This window comes from Hypanus sabinus, chromosome 18, assembly GCF_030144855.1.
Source record: "Hypanus sabinus isolate sHypSab1 chromosome 18, sHypSab1.hap1, whole genome shotgun sequence".
Classification (NCBI taxonomy): Eukaryota; Metazoa; Chordata; class Chondrichthyes; order Myliobatiformes; family Dasyatidae; genus Hypanus; species Hypanus sabinus.
In genome coordinates this window covers 16,529,141-16,544,124 of record NC_082723.1, presented here as the reverse complement: position 1 = coordinate 16,544,124, position 14,984 = coordinate 16,529,141, and the positions used below count along the sequence as shown (strand labels likewise).

The following is a 14,984-nucleotide window of genomic DNA, read 5'->3' as shown; positions in this document are numbered from 1 at the left end:
GTCCATAGTCCAGCATTCCCTAATAACCTTGTCACTGTTAAGAACTCCTCACTGGAGAGTGCCAGCAACATGGCTACATCTCTTTATTACACTCAAATAGATCAAACCAGTTATAGGTGATTCGTTTGATCATCTTTTCTGATATGTAAACATTTGTAGATATAACTTGGTTATTTTACTTGATACTGAGAACGCAATCTTGCATTATTCAAGTGTATCAAGTTGACACTTTATTCGTTTTGGGTATGTGGAGTCAATCTGGAGATTGTACATTATTCCCCTTTTTTTTCAGCTTGACTTGAACTTAGCTGAAATCTAAACCTTACTCAGAGAGAGAATGAAGTGTGAGCTGGAACACAGACACTAGAGGAGTGTCATATTCACTCGTACTGAGGGACCAGGGCTCAATCCAATGTCTGTCACTGAGCAGCTAGGGAGATCCCAGGTTCCAATTGACCCTTGGTGGACTTCCCTGGAAGATGCGGCAATCAAAGTTCAGTTTGTAAATTTATTAACAAAGTTAATATATCTCACTATATGCAACCCTGAGATTCTTTTTCTTGTCAGCATAGACAGTATATCTGAGAAATACATTAGAATCAGTGAAATGGATGGACACCCAAATGGATGGACAAACAAGCAATATGCAAAAGATAAAAAACTGCAAATATAATAATAATAATAATTTTAAAAACAATAAATATTAAGAGCATGAGATGAGACCTTGAGAGTGAGTCCAAAGGTTGTGGGAACAGTTCAGTGACGGGCAAGTGAAGTTGAGTGAAGTTCCGCTCTCTGGTTCAAGACTCTGATGGTTGAGGGGTAATAACTGTTTCTGAAGCTGGTGTTGTGAGTCCTGAGGCTCCTGGACCACCGTCCTGACGGTAATAGTGAGAAGAGGGCATGAACTGGTTGGAAGGGTCCGTGATAATGAATGCCGCTTTCCTGCGACAACTCTCCGTGTATGTAGATGCGCTCAGTGATGGGAAGGGCTTTACCCGTGATGGACTGAGCCTTATCCACTACTTTTTGTAGGGATTTCTATTAGTGCTTCTATACCAGACCATGATACAACCAGTCAATATACTCTCCACCACACATTTGTGGAAGTTCGTCAAAGTTTTAGGTGTCATGCTGAATCTTTGCAAACTTCTAATGAAGTAGAGATGCTGCCGTGCTTTCTTCCACGCTGGACCCGGGACAGATCCTCTGAAATGTTAGCACTGAGGAATTTAAAGTTGCTGATCCTCTAATGGGCACTGGCTCACAGATGTGGTTAGTTTGGTTACGTCGCATCCACTGTGAAATTCTGAAAATCCTGTTCGGGCTCGGACATGAACATTGACTGAGCTCCAGAGAGGACCCACTGCCTCTATACAGTGACAGGGTACGGTCTCAGCAAGAGATGTTCAAGATGTTTTTATTTTTCTCTCTGACTAGTCACGTTTTGATATGACAAGCCGATTTGACTTATTTCAATGTAGTTTTTGAAAACAGGTAAGTGAGAGCAGAATGCATTGGCTTCAAAGTGGAGTCCAGTAATTCACAAGGATTGCTGAATATGTAAGAGGAAAATCACAAAGAGCTCTTGATTAACACAAGGAGCAAAGTTCAAATTCCACACCTTAACCGATCGGGTTGCTTCACACTCGTTTTCCTTGTTTCCTTGGACAACTGTGCTACAGTCTCTGATCTTTTCTTCTCATTTCAATTCCAGGTGGCCACATCCTTCAGATTCCCAGAGCAAAGACTGAACATGGTGGCAAATACACCTGTGTTGCTGCCAATGCAGCAGGCAGTGATGAGAAACATATCCACCTCCGTGTAAATAGTAGGTCTCTGCACCCATGACTATGGGATATGAGGAATAGATTTTTCAGAGGAATATAGCAACAAACTACATTTTTCTGACAAAAATACTACAAATGATATAGTTTATATAAAGTGCAGATACTATATAGTATAATAAACTGTTTATTTGTATCTTCAGTGGATTCCAGTTAATTGGGACACACAGGGAGCTGTACATTTTGGCCCAATTAAGCGGCGGCCCCAATTAGTTAACAAGATATTAAAAAATCACAAACTGAGCAACAAATTATGTATTTAAATGAAATACAGAACAAACTAGAACTACCAATTTTGTACCGCAATACTATAAAACTATGTATTAGTTCCAAATAGTTATCAATGGAGGAATTCACTCAGTGTATGCAATGAACAAAATCAGCACAGAAACCTGGTGTAGATAATGGACTGCCTTCATACATTCCATCAATGACTGCATCCTCCAAATCTTCAGTTTCATTGTAACATTCAACATGATTGTTGATACCTTCAAATTCTTTGTAGTTCTTGACTTGTTGGAATAGTAAAATTGTTACATTGTCACTCCCGGCTGGTCTGGCATCTCCAAGCCTGAATACTTGAAACTGCAGTGAGCAAAACAGTTCTGAATTGCCTTACTGCTTATTTCTCGTCAGCTACCAGTGACAAAAATCACTGCTTGTTGAGCATAAACACATGTAACTGACGCCATTTAAATCCCATTCACTCTGAGCATAGTCTAGTGTCTAATGGCTATGTACATGCTCACAACTGACTCTCGTTAGAACCTGTTCTGAAACTGTCTCCTGCCCCAAGCAGTGTAGTGCCCAGATAAATGAAGGGAATCCCAACTATTTTCTTGATTAGTTTTTGCTTTTTAAGAGTTGTCCCAAATAAGTGGCTGCCTGGATTAACCAATGGCCCAATTAACCAGAATCCATTGTGTGTGTCTGCATGTGTGTGTGTGTGTGTGTGTGTGTGTGTGTGTGTGTGTGTGTGTGTGTGTGTGTGTGTGTGTGTGTGTGTGTGTGTGTGTCTATATATATATATATAATATATACACACATATACACACACACAGCTTATCTATTAACACTTAATCACTTAATCTTGTAGGTAAAGAAGAGGGAAGATTAGATCTTGGGGAGGACCTGAAATCAATTTTGGATGCATCTATTTATATTAGCAGAGAGTGTTCTTATAATTTTTAGTCAATGCCTTTTAAACATTTCCTTTAAAGCCCCGCCCACCATTAAACACAATGGTGACCATTACTCAGAAGCCATCACAGTACGTGTTGGGGAGACGGTCACCCTCCGATGTGAGTCAGATGCTGTTCCAGTTCCTACAGTCCTGTGGTATAAAAATGACCACCAGCTGCCCCTGGGAAACGGTGCCCACGTCCTCTTTGAGGGGCAAGTACTCCAAATTGAGGATGTTCAGGTAATTTCTGTGTTCGGTATTTCAGTATTTTACAACTAACTGCTGTTCATATACAAACGTTGTGGAAGGATGCATGATGGTCAGCACTGACTCAGTGGCCAAATGGCCTGTATCCATATTATGTCTAGAACAAAGCGTGTATTATCGTATGTGAAGATGACAGGTAATGTCACCTCCCACTTGATTATTTTGATTGACATGCTGTTCCTTGTTGCATGTCACGCACGTCCTAAGCATGACTCACCATGATGCAGGAACGGTCGACAGCCCTTGTGGGCTGGCCCTGGTACATCCTTGAGTGTGTTGGTTGTTAATGCAGATGACACATTTCACTGTATGTTTCGATGTGCATGTGATAAGTGAACCTGAATCCAAGCAAATTCCTAATAAATATAATTGAATATATCAAAGAAGATTGATCCTTGATCCTTGACACTTTGGTTAACATTGTCGTGACTGGATGTAACTTTGCAAACACAAGTCCATATTGGTTGCAGAGAAAACATTAGCATTTCTTATTGCCGTCCACTTTTTGATTTCCTGTTTGATCTCCCACATCTACCGCAATGTAACAAAACTTCCAGAGGTCCATGGTGTCTGCTTTCTACAATACTGCATCTCTTCCCATCCTCAACAAATCTTAACTCTTTAAAGAAAAAGTCAATGCGTTGAAGTTTGGAGAAGCTCTCTTAAACTGTGAGGCAGAATATAGGAATGAGCTGGTCACTGACACTTTTCTGACCTCCAACATTCCACCATTTAAGAACATTGAACATAGAGTTAGCTGTACAGCACAGTACAAGCCCTTTGGCCAACGTTACTATACCAACCAATATAAATCTACTCCAAGATTAATCTAACCTTTCTCTCCTATACCACTCTCTATTTTTCTACATCCATGTGCCTATCTAAGAGGTTTTTTATGTCCCTATTATATCAGCCCCTACCACCATCTCTGGTAGATTTCACGACTGTATAAAAAGTTTGTACCTTTGGCATCTTCCTCAACTTTCCTCCACTCATTTTAAACATATGTCCTCTGCTATTGGTCCTGGGAAAAAGCTGCTGGCTGTCCACTCTCACAATTTTATACACCTCTAGCAAGTTGCCTCTCATCCTCCCTCACTCCAAAGAGACAAGTCCTAGCTCGCTCAATATTTCCACATAAGGCTTTTTTCTTAGATCCAGACGGCATTTTGGTAAATCATCTCTGCACCTTCTCTGAAGCTTTCGCATCCTTCCGGTAATGAGGCAACCAGAACTGAATACAATACTCTAACTGGTCTAACTGGAGGTTCATAGAGCTCCAACATTACAAAGAACATAGAACAGTACAGCACAGTACAAGCCCTTCAGCCCACAATGTTGTGCCAACCCTCAAACCCTGCCTCCCATATAACCCCCTACCTTAAATTCCTCCATATACCTGTCTAGTAGTCTCTTAAACTTCACTAGTGTATCTGCCTCCACCACCGACTCAGGTAGTGCGTTCCACGCACCAACCACTCTCTGAGTGAAAAACCTTCCTCTAATATCCACCTTGAACTTTCCTCCCCTTACCTTAAAGCCATGTCCTCTTGTACTGAGCAATAGTGCCCTGGGGAAGAGGCACTAGCTGTCCACTCTGTCTATTCCTCTTAATATCTTGTACACCTCTATCATGTCTCCTCTCATACTCCTTCTCTCCAAAGAGTAAAGCCCTAGCTCCCTTAATTTCTGATCATAATCCATACTCTCTAAACCAGGCAGCATTCTGGTAAATCTCCTCTGTACCCTTTCCAATGCTTCCACATCCTTCCTATACTGAAGCAACCAGAACTGGACACAGTACTCCAAGTGTGGCCTAACTAGAGTTTTATAGAGCTGCATCATTACATCGCGTCTCTTAAACTCTACCCCTCGACTTATGAAAGCTAACACCCCATAAGCTTTCTTAACTACCCTATCTACCTGTGAGGCAACTTTCAGGGATCTGTGGACATGTAACCCCAGATCCCTCTGCTCCTTCACACTACCAAGTATCCTGCCATTTACTTTGTACTCTGCCTTGGAGTTTGTCCTTACCTTGTAGCTCTTGGACTGAGTCACCCAGCACATCATATGCCTGATCACCCTTCCTTTCCTGGAATGAATTCTGGAAGACCAAGTACCAAGTGGGTTGTGATTTTGTTTCTATGTTTCAGATTTCTGAATTCTTCTGTTAGGACTGTGACTGAATGTTCATCTTGCTCGTTTATAGGACCATTTACACTTACAATCTTCAGCTAACTTTTTCTGGTTTCAGGTTACCGATTCTGGACAATACATGTGTAAAGTCACCAACTTGGCTGGACATATGAAAAGGAGCTTCAAGCTGAACGTGCACTGTAAGGACAGGCAGCACGTTGACTGTCAAACAACCGATGGCTCTGTGTATTGTACTTAAGTATCTTTAACTAAGATTTTGGGTGGCTGCCTCTTTACTTCAGGAGACCGAACGCAATGAGTAGGACCACAACAAGGTGGATTAAGCATTTAAGAGGATAAGAAAACAGACCAAATTTGTTGTTGTTGTTGCTTCTGTCTGTTAAGAGATGGGGTTGTTGCCACTCTTGCCCTACTAATCAAAACCTCCAAGAGGACCACAACCTTGTCATGGTTTGGAAGCTTGCGAGCCTCAATGACCCGGAGAGCTTTGTTGACTGGAGTCAGGATTTTGTGCTTTGGCTCTTGGCTCTTGACTCATGCCAAACAGGTCAAAGGGTAGAAGCCAGACTAAGAATGTCCATTGGTCCACCAGGTTCAGGGGTTCAGCTCAGGGTTAACAACCCAGACGAGTAAAACAAAATGGTTACGGAAACAGCAATGAAGAATCCTTCTACACAGAGAGGTGGAGTATCTCCATTGCTGCTTCACTCGCTAGTGCTGTAACAGGCAGTAACCTGACTAACCAAGAGTGGGGTAGAGTATGAGCTGTTAAAATGTTCTCCTCTCTGGTCTCAGCAAGCTTAGACTTTGCTCATTTGACAATGGATAAAAATAAAAACTGAAGTAGGCCATTCATTCCTACTCTGCCACTCACAATATTCCTCCTCCCTCCCTATAACCTTCCATGCCTTCTCCGTCTTGAGACAACTGCTGAATAGTGATGGGAACTCGTGCCATTAGTCCTAATGAAGGGTCTCATTAGCCCGAAAACAGCCAATAATCCTTGGGTGATTCCACCTCTTCTTGACCCACCCCTTGTCTAATACTGTCGACATCTTTCCCATTTAATTTCCTCTGCTCTCTACCTTTTGCCAAACTGTCCATCTTTCTTTGCCCCTGTTCTATAAGTCATCAGCCTGAAATGTTAGCTCTTGCTTGCTCTTCACAGATGTGGACTGGTCTGCTGAGTGTTTCTGGGATTTTCTGTACTTTCCTCATCGGCGTTAAGTGACCCCTCCAAGCTGTTTTAGATTATCAAGTAACTAGGAAGTAATTACTACCTTGCTAGACAGACAGACCGGGATAACCTAGAGCAATTTGGAAGAGGTTTTCAATTGACTATGCAAAGTTATTGAGTTCATTTATTTCGGGCTTCCCTACCCCCACTTCTTTCAGCAAAACATACATAATATGACTGATGAGATCTGTTCCATAGCAACACACACAAAATGCCAGAGGAGCTCAGCAGGTCAGGCAGCACCTATGGAAAAGAATGAAGGGACTCCACCTGAAACGTCAACTCTTTACTTCTTTCCATAGATGCTGCCTGACCTGCTGAATTCCTACAGGATTTTGCACGTGTTTCCCTGGAACACCATGATGCCCTAATGGCATTTAAACTAGGGCTGAGAAGGGATATCATCTGGGCTTTCCAGCTGGGCTGATGCAGATGGCATTGTATGGAAAGGATGAAGATGGCTTCCCAGAATGTTTAATTGTCTGGCCCATTTGCAGTAGAGTATTCTTCCAATTCTCAAATTAAAGCCCCTCCAGATCTGGAACTCTTCTGTTTCCCTTTCCGAAGAGCCTGCCAGAATTCACTGAGCTACCTCCCTTGGTTCTGGACATTGAGCTTAAAATCAAGAATCCAGAGGAGTTCAGCAGATCAGGCTGCATCTACGGAAGGAAATAAAAATCAACATTTCAGGTTGAAAAAGTTTCAGGTTGTGATCCTTCATCTGGACTCTGTAGGGTCTCAGCCCAAAATATCGACTGTCCACTTCTCTGATGCTGCCAGACCCACTACCTTCCTCCAGCTTTTTGCCTGTTGCTCCAGATTCCAGCATTTCTGGTCTTTTGTTTTACCCCCGAGCTTCCTGATCTGCATCATCCTGCAGCTTGTCTGTCCCCTTTTCCTTCCTGTGCCCCACGGAAAGGTAACCAGTCCTTGCATTGAAATATAGGATTACTCAAGTGCTAAAACATGGTGCAGCAGTTGCCCTGCTTTCACCCGTTTTAAGTCAGCCATGTGTTATAATTGCCCACTTTCCCAGTTTTATTTAGCACCTTCTGTTGTACATTTTCCTTTTGCTAGAGGAGTGGGAGTGGCCCCTTTCCTTACAAACCAGGGCAGATGCTGTCTGAAGATGCAGAGAATCAATAGACAATAGGTGCAGGAGTAGGCCATTCAGCCCTTCTAGCCAGCACCGCCATTCACTGTGATCACGGCTGATCATACACAATCAGTACCCCGTTCCTGCCCTCTCCCCTTATCCCTTGACCCTGCTATCTATAAGAGCTCTATCTAACTCTCTCTTGAATGCATCCAGAGATTTGGCCTCCACTTCTGTCCCTTCTGGGGCAGAGCATTCCACATATCCACCACTCTCTGGGTGAAAAAGTTTTTCTACATCTCAGTTCTAAATGGCCTACCCCTTATTCTTAAACTGTGGCCTCTAGTTCTGGACTCACCCATCAGCGGGAACATGCTTCCTGCCTCCAGTGTGTCCAATCCCTTAATAATCTTATATGTTTCAATCAGATCACCGCTCATCCTTCTAAATTCCAGTGTATACAAGCCCAGTCGCTCCAGTCTTTCAATATATGACAGTCCCACCATTCTGGGAATCAATCTCGTGAACCTACGCTGCACTCCCTCAATAGCAAGAATGTCCTTCCTCAAATTTGGAGACCAAAACTGCACACAATACTCCAGGTGTGGTCTCACCAGGGCCCTGTACAGCTGCAGAAGGACCTCTTTACTCCTATACTCAATTCCTCTTGTTATAAAGGCCAGCATGCCATTAGCTTTCTTCACTGCCTGCTGTACCTGCATGCTTGCTTTCATTGACTGATGTACAAGAACACCTAGATCTCGTTGTACGAACCCTTTTCCTAACTTGACTCCATTTAGATAGTAATCTGCCTTCCAGGGTTAGTAATCTGCCAATCAGCCAGGGTTGATCTTATTATTGAGATACATTGCGGAATAGGCCTTTCCAGCCCTTCGAGCCTTGCTGACCAACAATCCCTGATTTAACCCTAACCTAATCATGGAACAATTTACAATGACTGATTAACCTACCAACCAGTACATCTTTGGACTGTGGGAGGAAACCCACGCGGTCTGGGGAAAACATACAAACTCCTTACAGGCAGCGGCGGGGATTGAACCTGGGTCACTGGTACTGTAAAGCGTTGTGCTAACCACTACACTACCGTGCTGCCCCAGAGTACCAGCTCACTCACACCCCTCCTCCTCCAGAGGGTTCTGCCTGGCTAGCAATACAACAGAAACCATGACATCACTTGCAGTGTTTTTAGCTTTACCTCATACTTGACCACCATTCAAAACCAAACAATTTCACCTTAAAATATTCAATTTGAAAAAAATCAGGTTGTAATACAGTTTATTAAAAAAAACAAAGGAAAGACATACAAGAGTAGCGAGTTGCCAAGGTTGCAATAAAATTGTGAAAATGGAAAGAAGATTCAAATTATTTGTCTGATTTTCCTGGAAGTATTTAAGTTACCACTTATTCACCCATTATTTATTCTTTTCCCTTATTTCAGCCCCGCCAGCATTTGAAGAGCCCCTGCAGGAGGTTGTTATTCAGACGGCTGGCAATGCCCTTGTACTTTCATGCCATGCCTCGGGAATTCCACCACCCACCATCACGTGGCTGAAAGATGGGGATTCAGTAGGTAAGACTGAACAAGATAATTGTCGGAGGCAAGACTTAAAATAATATTCTTTCAAGAAAGCTCTCTGAAGCCGGTGAAATTTGAAGTTCGAAAAAGTTTAAAATTTAGGAAACGAGGATGTCTGTGAAGCGTAAAAATTTCAGGTTGTGTACTGTATATACTCTGACATTAATGGAACCACTGAACCATTGAAGATAATCAACGAGCAAAACAGCTTCCATAAGCAGCACTGAAATGATGGTCAGAGGACTTTTTTTTAGAAATACTGAGTTAAAGATACTGTCTGAAACATGGAATAGGTCCCTCGCTGTTATTTACTTAGATATGCAGTACGGTAACCAGTCCTTTCAGCCGAATGAGCCCACACTGCCCAATTACCAATTAGCCTACTAACCCTTTGGAATGTGGGAGGAAACTAGAGCACGCAGAGGAAACCTGCGTGGTCACGGGGAGAACGTACAAATTCCTTATAGACAGTGGCGGAATTGAATCTGGGTCACTGACACCGTAGTAGTTCTGTCAAGTGCACACACACACACACACACACACACACACACACACACACCCGCGCTAGGGTGGCCAAGACTTTTGTACAGTCCTGTAGTAATTTTATGTATTGCCCTGTACTGCTGCAGCAAAAAAAAACACAAATTTCCTGCCACATGTCAATGATGAAAAATCTGATTCTGATATGGGTCTCTATTGTGGACGGAGAGTGGGAAAGGGGCAGGGAGAGACGAGGGAGTAAGAAGCACCAGAGTGAAAATTCTGTAATGATCAATAAACCAATTGTTCAGAATCAAATGACCTTGCCTGGTGTCTGCACCCACGCCACCCCCCAACCCTGGCACTCCTCCTCTGCCACCTGTCCACCCTCGCTATTCCCAACATTCTTTGCTCCTGCCAGATTTACAAAGACTTTCCACTCCACGTTGACAAGTATATCACTATATAAAAGTCTTAGGTACCCAGCTCTATATAAAGAATATTTTTTGCCTGAGACTTTTGCACTGTAGTGTATGTCACCGTGTCTTGTACTTTTGATGTAAGAGAACTATGTGATGATCCTCTGTTAAGCTGCGAAAGCAGGTGGATTTGATATTTCAGCCAAAGGCAAAACTACTTCCAGTGTAGTATCACCTCACTACCGCACCGGAGGGTTGGCCTGGGCCTTTCTGGAATGGGGCCAGAAACCGCTTCGTTCTGAACGTGCTGACCACTGACAGGGTGCTCACAATGTGGGCAACACACACAAAATGCTGGAGGAACTCAGCAGGTCAGGCAGCATCTAAGGAAAAAAAAGTGCAGTCGACGTTTTGGGCCGAGACCCTTCGGCAGGACTGGAGATAAAAAGCTGAGGAGAAGATTTAAAATGAGGGGGGAGGGCAGAGAGAAACACAAGGTGATCGGTGAAACCTGGAGGGGGAGGGGTGAAGTAAAGAGCTGGGAAGTTGATTAGTGAAAGAGACAGAAGGTCATTGAAGGAAGAAAAAGGGAGGAGGGGCTCCAGAGGGAGGTGATGGGCGGGCAAGGAGATAAGGTGAAAGAGGGAAAAGGGGAAGGGGAATGGTGAAGTTGGGGGGGTTGGGGGCATTACCAGAAGTTTGAGAAATCGATGTTCATGCAATCAGGTTGGAGGCTACTCAAATACAATATAAGGTGTTGCTCCTCCAACCTAAGTGTGGTGGAGCGCATGGATGGACATATTGGAATGGGAATGGGAAATGGAATTAAAACAGGTGGCCACTGGGAGATCCCGCTTTTTCTGGAGCATAGGTGCTCGGCGAAGCGGGATTGGTTAGAATCTCTTGTTTGTGATTGGTGAAGTTGGAACGTGCAACTGCAGGGAATGGCCACGATACCTGACCTGGACCTGCCGATAAATGACCTGGCTGCACTGAAGAGGAAACAAGATTGATAGATGAAAAGAAAGTCTTGGAAAATATTGCTGATCAGTTGAGATGGAATAGGTGTGGATTAAAAATCATCAGCTCAGAGTAGATTGATTGCTTGTTCTGGGCAATTATGTACATTACACTATTTGTCAAGTGTGATGTGGCATTGATATGCACACAGTGGCCATTTTATTAGGTACCTCTTCTTCCTAATAAAGTGGCCATTAAGCGCATTGTATGTTTGTGATCTTCTCCTGCTGTAGCCCATCTGCTACTGAGTTCAATGTCCTGTGCGTCCAGAGATGCTCCTCTGCACACCACTGTTCCTGTCACTTTCCTGTCAGTTTGAACCAGTCTGGCCATTTTCCTCTAACCTCCCTCATTACCACGGAGTTTTCTTCCACAGCACTGATACGCACTGGATTTTTTGTTTTTGTTTTTCACACCATTCTCTGTAAATTCAAGAGCCTATTGTGCATGAAGATCCCAGATCAGCAGTTTCTGAGATACTCAAACCACCCCATCTGGCACCAAACATCATTCCACGGTTAAAGTCACTTAGATCACATTTCTTCCCCATTCTATTAGCTGGTCTGCACAACAACTGAACCTCTTGACCATGTCTGCATGCTTTTATGCATTAAGTTGCTGCACTTGATTGGCCGATTAGATATTTCCGTTAACGAGCAGGCGTAAAGTGGCCACAGAGTGTAGTTGATACAATCCAGGTTTTCCATGCTGTATGGCTGCCTGTGATTGGATTGGCAAGGATGGAGCCATCATAAAATAGAAAGTTCCATCATGCCATTAGACTGTGGGGAGAGTATCCTTCTGAAAATTTCCAGATAGACTTGATGACTTGAATGGCCCTTTTTGTTCTTTCCTTTAGATATAAACACACCAACCCAACTTAGCTGTAAAACTTGTGCTTTTTCGAGACTGTGTGCGACCCCTCTGCCCCTCCTGTATGGATGAAGTGAAATGAGTGATTTGGTCTTACTCATTATGAAAAGTTTTAAATGTGTGTGGAATAAATACAAAGTGTGTATGAAAGGTGCATGTAAAACCAACCATAGTCACTGAAAGGCAATGCCTTGCCTCTGGGCTTGGCCTAGGAAGCAGATTTATTTCTTTTTAACCAATGAACTGGTTGTAAAGGGTTGGCTAATATTTTATAGAGAGGTGAATTTGAGGTTCATGGATCCAGGTCTATAGTGCTGACTGTAGGTTTAAAATGTCTGATTCAGAAGTATATTAAGAAAGCGATACAACATAGTAAGAATGTGCCAGGCTTGGTGAAGCTACTTGGAGCTCCAACAGCGAGCATGCATGCATTGCAGGTTGAGTGTCTCATGCTCCTGTTCGAGTAAGAGTCGTTATATTTGTCCCATTGACTGCTAGATTTTCAGGTCCTTTCTTTACAGTTTTGTACACGTTTTAACAGAGAGCAACAGCAAACTGGACTGGCACGTTCTGTCTGGTGGCAGCAGACTGCAGACCATCCAGTTACAGCCGTCCCATGGTGGAAATTACACCTGCTTGGCAAGGAATTCCGAGGGAGAGGTGCGCAGGCATTATACGGTGGTTGTTCAAGGTAAGATAATGACACTGATACACACCAAAGAGAACCATTACCAGATTAATCACTCAACTGTGCCGAGCTGACTGGTAGCCATGATAGTAATGGATGACCTAGCACCTTTCATAACCTCAGGATGCCCCAAACTGCTTGACAGCAATTTAAGTATTATTGAAATATAGAAGGAAGTTGGCAGAGCAAGCAGCAATGGGTCAAAGACCAGATAAACATTGATAATTTATGTATGTTAATTAATAACTGAATTATTGATATATGAGGGTGTAATTTTAATGTGATGTGATTGGAGGATAGAGGGGATGTCACAGGTACTGTAGGCTTTTTATGCCATGGTATTTAATTGATTTTGGAGTAGGTTGAAAGGATGTCACAATATTGTGTACTAAAGGGCTTGTAATGTGCTGGACTGTTCTGTAGTTCTAGTAATAATGTTCAGTTAGAGGGAATAGAACACCAGATAGAACAGCACTACCTTCTGTGAATTGGAGTTGTGCCTTCCCTTGATATTGGACTGCTCAGCATGCCTGGACTTTGTGCTGAAGTCTCTGGTGTGGACATGAAAATGCAGCCTCAAGGTCGAGCTGCACGGTCAGTCAACAAGAATGGGATTGAGTTCATTGCAACGTCAACCACAATAAGATAGCTTGTTGACATCTATTGTAAAAAGAAGCTACAAATAGTGAAGCTCTTTTGCAAGATGTGCATCAAGAGGGAAGAAAAGAACGAGGATCAGGGGGCAATAATGGTTGGGGCATTCAAGAAACTGTACATTGCAGAACAAATCATGCTGGAGGGCATCATGGTGGCTGGGGGCAAATCCTGATGTGGATTTTGACTCTCTTTCTAATGACTGAGGAATTACAAGCCAATTAAAGACTTCGAACCAATGGTGTTGCTTTCAGCAGCAGATTTGGACATTGACTGTCATTATACCCATCCGTTAGGCAATTGGCATTTCAAAATGAGGATTCCAACTATAAAAATTGATGAACTACAAATCCCAAAGGCACCCAGGCCATGGGATGAAACTGATAAAATTCCTACCAGTAGGCCTTACCAATCTGCCCAGAAAGGGATTGATCTTGGACATGGAGACAAAGAGGCGACTGAAAATGAATGTTTAAATTTAAAAAAAAATCAAAGACCAATAAAAACTGCCGATTGTGCAGACCTGTAATGGAAACAGAAAACGTTGGAACTACTCAGCAGGTTGGGCACCATTTTCTGAGAGAAAGAACGTTAACTTTTAAGGTTAATGCCAGTGCTGGAAATGTTCAGCAGATTGTGTCAGCAGACAAGAAAGATAGGTTAGCATTTTGTCTAGAAGACGTTCAGAACATCTTGAAGGACCTTGACTCCACATGCATGGATCCCTCAAAGTTGCTACTCAAGTTGATTGGTGGTTAAGAGCTGTAAGGAGTGTTGGCCTTTATTATTCTGGCATTGAGTTCAAGAGCCATGAGATAATATTTTCTGACATTTTTGTTTGTTTTCTTCATGGCCAGTGTCACCAAGTATCCTCAGCTCAGAAGTGCCCACTGAGTACGATGCCATGGTGAATGAAGATGTGAACTTGGAATGTGTGGCTTCAGGGAAACCAAAACCTATTCTAAAATGGCTGAAGGATGGCCAATCGTTGGAAGCAGTGGGAAAAATACACATTAAGTGAGTGTGAATACTCTTTCGTTCTCGGGCTGAAACTTGCTATTACAATGATTTGGCTTGGCTGTCTTCAACGTTAATTGAAGAAAGGTTTACGTTTCTTTCACATAGATAATTCCACAATCTAATGTGAAGACAGCTATAAACATGCACATTAAAAATGGACAGGATGTCAGCCGTGATGTTTTGTAACTTCAAAACACTAAACTAATTCAAAGAAGACGTGGGAGTTTGAAATGCAGGTCTAGCTTCGAGTTTAACTTAAGGAAGAAACACCCTTAGCGTGACGATGTATCCATTTAACGTACACATTAACCCATCCATTGAGATGTTCCCACAGCCAATGATCTCACTTTAAGGACTCTATCTTGTTATTTCACGCTCTCGTTATTTATTGTTATTTATATTTTCATTTACATCGTTTGTTGTCTTTTACACTCTACTTGATC

At 42.8% G+C, this 14,984-nt stretch overlaps 1 protein-coding gene across 1 annotated transcript in view; it reads left to right on the top strand.

Moving 5' to 3' along the window:
• The window catches only part of LOC132407358 (hemicentin-1-like), a 460,355-nt gene that overhangs the window by 346,916 nt on the left and 98,455 nt on the right, over nt 1-14,984 (top strand). The window contains exons 59-64 of the mRNA XM_059993728.1: nt 1,718-1,831; nt 3,068-3,270; nt 5,555-5,636; nt 9,250-9,381; nt 12,721-12,870; nt 14,379-14,538. Of these exons, the coding sequence (XP_059849711.1) occupies nt 1,718-1,831; nt 3,068-3,270; nt 5,555-5,636; nt 9,250-9,381; nt 12,721-12,870; nt 14,379-14,538 (841 nt within the window). The remainder of the gene's footprint in view (nt 1-1,717; nt 1,832-3,067; nt 3,271-5,554; nt 5,637-9,249; nt 9,382-12,720; nt 12,871-14,378; nt 14,539-14,984) is intronic.